Source organism: Dama dama, chromosome 9 (genome assembly GCF_033118175.1).
Source record: "Dama dama isolate Ldn47 chromosome 9, ASM3311817v1, whole genome shotgun sequence".
Lineage (NCBI taxonomy): Eukaryota > Metazoa > Chordata > Mammalia > Artiodactyla > Cervidae > Dama > Dama dama.
Genome location: NC_083689.1, coordinates 60,517,816 through 60,527,132, shown reverse-complemented (window position 1 = coordinate 60,527,132; position 9,317 = coordinate 60,517,816). Strand labels below are relative to the sequence as shown.

The window sequence follows — 9,317 nt, the reverse complement described above, 5'->3', positions numbered from 1 at the left end:
GATTATCAAAGGGTTAATGTTCTGTCCCCAGCAGTAGTTTGTCATCTTGTTGCAGTGGTCCAGAAATCACGGAGAGAGCATGTTGGTGGAAGAGTGAACTTACATCCTGGCCTGCACTGACTCTATAATTACTTACAGCCCTAAGTCTTTGCTCTTGTGGGCAGACCAGCACATTTCTCCAATGCTAAATTAAGTATTTTCATACAGAGGAGAGCCCATAAAGGCTCAAAAATTATCCTATCAGATTTCAAGGCGAACTTTTATATTAAATCTTATTTTTAAAATGTTCACTCAGGGGAATACTGGTTTTCCTTTATGGGCCATTTAAATCATTACCTGTGCCTCTGAATTCAGCACAGAAAATATTCACCTGTTTCTCTTTATCATACTCAATAGTGTATTTGACGGAATTTATAAATCCCAAACTGATGATGTCTTATGCTTACCTTCCAGTGGTAAGATTTCCAAAATTATCACTATTTCCTGGATCATAACCAAACCAACTCCCAAATCTAAATTGTTTGTATTTGGCAATTGGTCCTTTCCTTTAATATTCTCTCTCTGTCTCTGCAATCTCAGTGAGAGTTTTGGTAAAGTTGTGTAATCCTGGCATCAACTTCCTTGTTCCAGATTTTCATATGCCGTCAGGGCACACGGGTTGGTGAAAGGCCATTTCCCTTGGGTTTAGCCTCTATTCTTGTGTTGTGGCTTTAAATTTGTACAGCAAATAACTCAGAACCAAGTTATTGCCTCGGCATGAGTGCTGGCTGGAAAAAACAGCCGTAGTGGAACACAGAATCTGTCTGTGTTAGCCCTGTGTCACCAACTACTCAGCCCAGCTTTTGGCTTCACCTAAATGATAAATGGTCCTATTGTCTGGGTTTCGTATTAAAAAACTAGAACTCAATCTAGATTAAGCAAGGACAGAGACCCATTTCATTGCACTGTACTTTAATATTCCTGAGACCAGGGCTTTACGGGTGGCTCCTTTTAACAGTCATCTCTCTCCAGGGCGGAACACTGTGCTGCCTTTGTTTTATCTGATCTTTCAGCTAAATAAGAGATGGTCACTTATCCTCACGCCTCCCATATCCTGCTGGATTTCTCTTGCTAAAAGAGAAACTGACCACATGGGGAAAGAGAGAGGTTTCAGGCAGGGCATTTCAGCGTGTGTTTACAGGCAAGACTGACTTACTCAGCAAATCCTGCTCGGAGGAGCTGCAGCCAATGAAGAGGCTATATCTCGGCTTGCTTGGGGGCTTCTGAGTTTGAGCTGCATGCAGAAATGTAAGGCAGTGCTCTCTGGCGCTGATGGCAACATGGGACCCAGCTTCAGTTACTCCTCGGGCTCCCCAGCTCTGCAACACGGGGAGAGAGCCTCCATAAACATGTGGGTGATGTAGCCAGCTTTAAAGGCCGAGAGAATCCTGATGGATTCAGGAGACTGTTTTTTTATTTAGATTTTTTTCTTTTGCCTTCTTTTTTGGAAGATGAAATGCTTCTCTCGTTACCTGCCTTACATCTTCAGACCTCCGAACACCATCCTCTCTTCCAGCTGCCACACGGAAGGTACAGACCAGAGAGGGAGAGTGTCTGGGTGGGTGGGAAAAAGTGGGCTGGTGTCTGACTTCCCACAGGCTCTGCCGAGACTGCCTTCTGCAGCTCCTAGAAGACTCTCGTGCCTAGCAAAAGCGTCTATCTCACAGACTCAGATCTGCTTCTAAAATCAGGCTGTTTTCTACAAGGAAAGTCTTTTCTGAAGAGCAGGATAACAGTTGCAAAGGTGGTCTCAGCACTGATGCAGCTGAGTAGAAAATAATTTAGAAATGTTTTGCCAATTCTTCTTGTTCTCTTTCACATGCAAACAAGTAACTGGAACTAACGTTAAGGGGAAAACAAATTGCTGTAGGTGCCGCCACATACATTTATCCAAGCTCTCTTGTTTTGTCACTGTCCTTTTAATAACTTGGTGTATGCCCAAGAAAGCAATTAGCAAAATAGAATGGGCTTATTACTGTATGATGTTGGAGCATTGGTTGGTTGTTGGGTTGATTTGCTCAGAGTCTGTACTTGGGGTGCAGGGCAAGAAGATCGCAGCTGAGTTTTAGTGCTTGCTGGCAATGTGGTCTGTGGGGTCCTAAGTTGATGCCTTAAGGCAAGGGTGAGCCAAGTCTTGTACAAACAGTTCCTGGTCCTTTGGGGGACCTTCTCTGCACCCTCTAACCGAGCGTGCTGTGTCTGTGTGAGGGGGGACTTTCTACATGCACGTGTGTAACGCCTTGTAAATATACTGGCAATTCCCCATCAACTAAGCACTGCAGCTTTCAACATTTCTAGAGTCAGTAGCTGGTCTTGCATCTTCTCTGTGTGATTTGCCTGTTTCTTTTGATCTGACACATCCTAGGAAAAGAGCAATTTCAAGAAAAGTCTGGCTGTTTTTCAGCTGTAGGGGTTGTCCTACAAGCAGTCCTTGATAGAGAGCTAAGGTTAGTGAGGAACAGCAACTCTGCCTCAGGTCCAGACATACTCTTCTGGAAGTGAGCTGGTGAGCAGCCTGTTCTGAAAACCCATCCTTGTTTCTCATCCTCACAGGAAGAGCCTTGGACTAGGGGCTGTGTATTTAAAATAAGAGAAGTGTGTATTATACCATAAAGATGCTTTTTAATCAGTATCCTCAGGAAATGGGAGTAGAAGTTTGGAACTGAAATTGAGGGTGGTGTTTTCCATAGGCCTTGATAATTCATAGATTTTTTTTTTAATTTGGATATTTACTTTAAAATGTTATTGGTGGCTAAAGGAGATGGCCCACTGAGAAGTCTTTCTTCCCTCATAGAGACTTAGTAAGTCCCTATATATTCTGGGGAGAGATAAAGGGGAGCATGGATAGAAATCTCCATGAGGGGAACTTTCCAAATACAGAAGACTTAAACTCATATAGGAAGCTGCCTCAGTGATTTCTGATTGGTGCCCTGCCTCTCCTCCCAGCATGAACTTTGAGAACTCAAACACTTTGTCTATTCAGTTGCTGTTTTGTATATGAATCAGACGAACGATCCTGTCTTAGGGGACAGACCCTATCTTGGGCAGACAGAATACCACCACCATGAGAACGTCCTTGAACTGTTTTTTTAAATCAGATTTAACTGATTAGTTCCATCAAAATGGAAACCTCATTTTATTCATGTCAAAGCAAACAATCTCTGAATCACCAGCTATCATCAGATGTAGGTGGTGGGGGGAGAAAGACTATAAATTTCTTGTAAACCTTTTAAAGACGATGGTCAAGGGGAATAGCCTCTGCCAAACATTAAAATCATGGATAAGGCTCTGGGGCAGAGTAGAAAAGGTAGGAGTTAAATATCAAGAAGCCAGGGCCAAGTCCCTTAATTGCTCTATGCCCAGTTTCATCTCTAACATGGAAATAAAGAGGCCTTCCAGGATGTTGGACTTGCCAGGTAGATCAGTGGTAAAGAATCTGCCTGCCAATTCAGGAGACATGGGTTCAATCCCTGGGTTGGGAAGATCCCCTGGAGAAAGAAATGGCAACCCACTCCAATATTCTTGTTTTAGCAATCCCATGGACAGAGGAGCCTGGCAGGCTATAGTCCCCAGGGTTGCAAAAGAGTTGGACACAACTTAGCTACTAAACAATAGCTACCAGGATGTTAAAAATTAAGTGTGATAATTAAAGTTCTTCATAAAACTTACTACATGATAGATGCCCTCCATTTTTTAGTCCCACACCCTATGTACTTTCTTAAATATTCAAGTCTCTGTTATCATACCCTCTTAAGCAATAAAGTGGTTTCCCCCTACACACACAGCGTCATTAGAAACTTGTTACTAGTTTGTTACTAGTTGAAATTTGTTACTAGTTGAAACTTATTTAGAGTTTGAGGAGAAAAAGATGTTAAAATGAATCTGAGTTTATGTTTCTAGGTGGTTAGCAATCATGTTACTCTGTAGTCTATTCTGGAAAAGTTATGACTGGGAACATTTATTTAATTGAAAAAGACAGTAATGATTAACTTGTGTCTATCCCTGTGAAAGTCAAATAAATCCACATGGTCCAGACAATCCCCTTAAGAGTAATTCTAGAACAACTTTAAGAGCATTAACAATTCCTGTGCTGCTTCAGGGATGGAACCATCCTACTGAGAAGACAACATTATCCTCCCAGCTTTGCCTTGACTTTGTTCTCTCAACACAGGAAGATCCTGGGCACTGAGTCCTAGCTCTACCACTTGCCAACTGGGTGATGTTGGGTAGTTCCTTTATCTCTCTTAGCCTGTTGTTTAGTTGCTAAGACATGCCTGGCTCTTTTGCAACCCCATGGACTGCAGCCTGCCAGGCTCCTCTGTCTATGGGATTTCTCAGGCAACAATACTGGAGTGGGTTGCCGTTTTCTTCCCCAGGGGATCTTCCCGACCCAGGGATCAAGCCTGCAAATCCTGCATTGGCAGGCGGATTCTTTACCACTGAGACCCCTGGGAAGCACTTCCTCTTATCCTGAGTTCCCTCATTTGTAAAACATGCAAAGAAATATTTTCAGGATGGCATACACAGTGTGATGATAATGGTAACCAGCCTGTACTTCTGTTTACTGCATCCAAGGCATTACCTAAACACATTATATACAGCAACACATTGTACATAGGGTAAATCTATAATATGTAGTCAATAAATATTAGTTCCTTTTTCCTTCACTTTCTCATTCTCAGCCCTCAGGCCTGTTTCTTCATCCATCATATAGAGAGTTGGTCCATATATTGCAGTCAAAATTCTTGTCTGAAACATGATTCCACCCCACCACCTCAAACACAAACACACTTGCATTTAACCTGTCGATGACCTCCCCAGGACTGCTGCTGCTGCTGCTGCTAAGTCGCTTCAGTCGTGTCCGACTCCGTGCGACCCCACAGACAGCAGCCCACCAGGCTCCCCCGTCCCTGGGATTCTCCAGGCAAGAACACTGGAGTGGGTTGCCATGTCCTCCTCCAATGCATGAAAGTGAAAAGTGAAAGCAAAGTCGCCCAGTTGTGTCCGACTCTTAGCGACCCCATGGACTGCAGCTTACCAGGCTCTTCCGTCCATGGGATTTTCCAGGCAAGAGTACTGGAGTGGGGTGCCATTGCCTTCTCCGTCCCAGGACTGCTAGGTCCTCCATATTCTGACTCCTGCCTGACTTTCCTGAGTGACCCCAAACATGCCTTCTTGTTGGCTCTCCAGCCATAAGCTATCTGTCTCCATATTCTCCCTCTGACCACAAATTTGGGGGATGGTTCTCTCTCCCCTCTGCCCCATTCTTTGATTCAAGCCGTCGATTCTCAGCTGAAGCTGAGAAGCTATCCTTGACCCTCAGCTGATCTTAACTCTTTTTTAAAAAAATGTATTTACTTATTTGGCTCTGCTGGGTGTTAGTGGCAGCACATGGGATCCTCGATCTTCACTGAAGCATGTGGGATCTTTGTTGTGGTATGCAAACTCTTAGTTGCGGCATGTGGGATCTAGTTCCCTGACCAGGGATTGCACCCAGGCCCCTTGCATTGGGAGTGCAGAGTCTTAGCCCCTGGACCACCAGAGAATTCTCTGATCATAGCTCTTAAAGACCTGGGTTTCTTTCCTTCAGAGCACCTATTCTCGTTTACCATTACAAATAGACTGATAACAACTGTTGTGTTAGTATCTGTCTCCTTACTGGACTGAAAGCTTCATGAGAGCAAGACTCATGTAATTCTGCTCTCTGTTTTATCCTCATCACTAGAACAATACCAAGTACATAATAGGCACTCAATTTTTATTGGATAAGTAGATTACAAATACCAACATTCTTGTATAGGTAAATCTTAAAAACATGTGGACAATATTCTGCAAAGCATTACCTTTTAGTGAAATGCTAGTTGTTTTAAACATTGTGGATTGGTGAGCTTTTGGTGGCCATACTTGAGGGATCTACTTTTACCACCATATTCTAGTAATGCTATAACTTGAAATAAGAAGACACATCCAGAAAAAAAGGACAACTAAATAGTGCTGATAAAAGAGCACAGGTAGGGTTTTGAGAAGACAATGGGATGGTGTCCCCTTCCCTGTGGATCCATCAAGTGAGCACCTAACTCCCACCTCCCGATAGGGAAGGATTCATACAGCAAAATGGCTTCAGGAGCAGAGGAAAAAAGTTCCAATCACCATCAAATAGAAATTATTCCAGACAGGACAGAGGGGCCTAGGAGACCCACAGAAGTGAGAGAGCCAGGGAGGTATGAGGAAGCTTGCCTAATATTCTCCGATGGACCTGATTTGGTACCTGACATGAAGGGCTTTTATTTGGATTATCTTACAAATTGGTATGGGTGCTTTCTTTATCCAAAGGGTGATGTGCTATGCCAGAGGCTGTATCCTTTCCCTGAGTTGCCTGGTCATCATTTCATGCTGCAAACCCCATTCATCCTTTAAGACTCAGTTTGAGTCACATCTTTCTAGGAAGACTTCCTCAACAAGTCCAAAGACAGAAGTGTTTTTATGAGTCACATAAACCACAATAACAATGAGAAGAGGAAATGAGAGAGAAGCAGCCGTAGCACCACAAAGCCTGTGGATCTTCGGCTGTGTGCTGGGGGCCGTGGCTGTATAATCGCATTGGCCCCTCACACAACCTCTCGTGTCAGATGCCATCATCTCCATGTTACAGATGAGGACACTGATGCTCACCACCTTGCCCAGAGCCTTGGTTCGGAAAGTGGCAGAGCCAAGACTCAGGCCCAAACAATCTGAATCAAAACTCGGTGCTCTTCAGGGAACTCTGCTGAGTGTTATATGGCAGCATGGGAGGGGAGTTTGTGGGAAGCGGGGGAATGGATGTTGGTATATGTACGGCTGAGTCACTCTGCTGAGTACCTGAAACTGTCAAACACTCTTAGTCGGTTATGATAGTTGCTCACCTGTGTCCGATTCTTTGTGACCTCACAAACTGTAGCCCAGCAGGTTCCTCCTTTCCCTTCTCCAGGGGATCTTCCTGACCCAAGGATTGAACCCAGTTCTCCTGCATTGGCAGGCGAATTCTTTACAGTCTGAGCCACCAGGCAGGCTAATTGGCTATACTTCAATACAAAATAAAAAGTTTAAATAATAATAATAAAACCCTAGTAGCCATATATCACATGGAATTGTGTGGGTCTGGTGACTCTCTGATCTCTTTCTCTAGGCTGTTTGATCCTTGAAGGCTGGTGTAAATTACTGCTGAACAAAACAAAACAAAAGCTCAGCTCTCTTGCCCCTTACATTGCATATTTCCTCCTGAAGATGTGTATGAGAATAGCCTTCAGGCTATATTGAAACAGTCTAAGTCTGCATCTATCTCCTGGTGGCCAGGAGCAGCTTGGGCACAGGAACCCTGCCCTAGTTGTCCTCGGTCTCTGCAACCTGGTCAGTACAGAGCTGGACTGAGTAGATGCTCAAGAAATTCTTCTAAAATGAAGGACTGAATGACAGAGTGAGTGAACAGACTTGTCTGTCTTCTTTCAACAACGCTCCTTCAAGACGAGGAAGGTTCTTTTCTCTTTTTGACTTTTTTTTAATTGGAGTATAATTACTTTACAATGTTATGTTAGTTTCTGAGGTACAATGAAGTGAATCAGCTGTATGTATACATAGATCCCCTCCCTCTTGGACCTCCCACCCATCCCCCCATCCCACCACTCTAGGTCATCACAGAGCAACGAGCTGAGCTCCCTGTTCTGTAAAGTTCTTGCAGCAGAATATCCTCCAATGATAGCCAAAAGCAGGGCTGCTGGAAGAACACACACACACACACAGGAAAAATACACATTTTTTTTCAAATTCTACTTTTAGAAGTAAACCAAGCAGTGTTCTCTACTTTCTAGGCCCAGTTCTACTATGTGTGTAAATGGATGTAGGTACAGTTACCTATATGTATTCCTCACAACAATCCTATGAAGTAGGTACAGTTACTATCCCTGTGTGTTAAACATGGGGAAACCAAAGCACAGAGAAGTTAGGTAACTTGTCCAAGGTCACACAACTATTAAGTGCAGGAGCTAGGATTAGAATCCACTCTGTTCAGTTCCAAAGGACCTGCCCAGAAAGGATTTTGCTCTATTTTGTGCCTTTTTACATATTTATAGAATTCTTATATGTATTTGGAATTCTTGTCTCAGCCCCTTTCACGTATTTAGAACCAACCCACTCTTTGGGTCCACGTCAAACACACTTCCACCTACTCACTGACTACTCATTTTCTCATTGTTACAAATACGCAACTACATTGAAAGTCTTTCCTAAGTGCGCATTTTGAGTCTCTGTAAGACAGAAAAAATATTCCATCACATGAAGGGGTTATTATAAGGATTAAGTGAGACAAAACCGTACATTGTTTGACTCTGCTTTGCATTTCAAGTTTGCTTTCCATTTTTACGTGCAGTAGATGAACAGTCCCTGCTTTCATCTATAGCCAGTCCTCCCCTGTGAGCCGAATCCCACCCCTGACCCCCACTCAAGCCCCTCACTCGCACACTCAGCCCCTTTCCCTCTGCTATCTCTAAGTCTTTCCTCTCTGCAGGATCCTATGTGGCAGTCCACAGACATGCTGTAAATCATCCCACTTAAAGTCATCATCTCCTGATCCTGTAATCCCCTCAGCTGCTGCCTCATTCCCCACTCCCCTTTTCAGGAAAAAAACAGAATCTTGAAAGGGTCCTCTACTCTGTTACCATGGCTTTTCCTCCAGTTTGCTCTTTCCATCCCTCCACCGAAACGGCTCTTGTGAGAGTCACCAGTGACCCTCTCATTCATGAATCCTGTCATCCTCTGCTGCAGCTCTCACTAGTTTTGGCCCACGCAATCGCTGCTTCCTTCTTGAGAGAGTTTCTTGTCTTGGCCTCAAGGCCACACTTTCTGTTTCCCTCTCCCTCACTGGCTAGTCCTTCTCTGATTCCCCAGCTGGTTCCTCATCATCTTCCCAACCTATAAATATTGGGGCCCAGGGCTCAGTCTTATTCTTAACCTATACTTGCTCCTAGGTGATCTCATGGTCTGAAATAGCCTCTATTCAGTTTATATTTCTAGCTCCAACTTCTCCCTAAAATACAGACTTGTATATCCATCTGCCTACCTAGTATTTCCACTCGGACACACAACAGAGATCTCAAAACAGAGCTCCTTATTTCCGCTCAAGAAAAACCTCTTTGTCGAACATTTTTCTCCAGCTCACTAAGTGAGAATTTTGTTCTCCTAGTTACTCAAGGCAAACACTTTGAAATTTTCTTTTATTTCCTTCTGTCTCCTATCCTTCTAAGTCT

At 43.7% G+C, this 9,317-nt stretch overlaps 1 protein-coding gene across 2 annotated transcripts in view; it reads left to right on the top strand.

Moving 5' to 3' along the window:
• The first annotated feature begins 1,204 nt into the window (after positions 1-1,204).
• Positions 1,205-9,317, top strand: part of PPP2R2B (protein phosphatase 2 regulatory subunit Bbeta) — a 485,402-nt gene continuing 477,289 nt past the window's right edge. Inside the window, exon 1 of one of the 2 annotated variants that reach the window (XM_061149441.1) lies at positions 1,205-1,569. In XM_061149441.1, coding sequence (XP_061005424.1) covers positions 1,496-1,569 — 74 coding nt within the window. In that variant the 5' untranslated portion in view covers positions 1,205-1,495. The remainder of the gene's footprint in view (positions 1,570-9,317) is intronic. The other variant, XM_061149442.1, reaches the window with a different exon arrangement.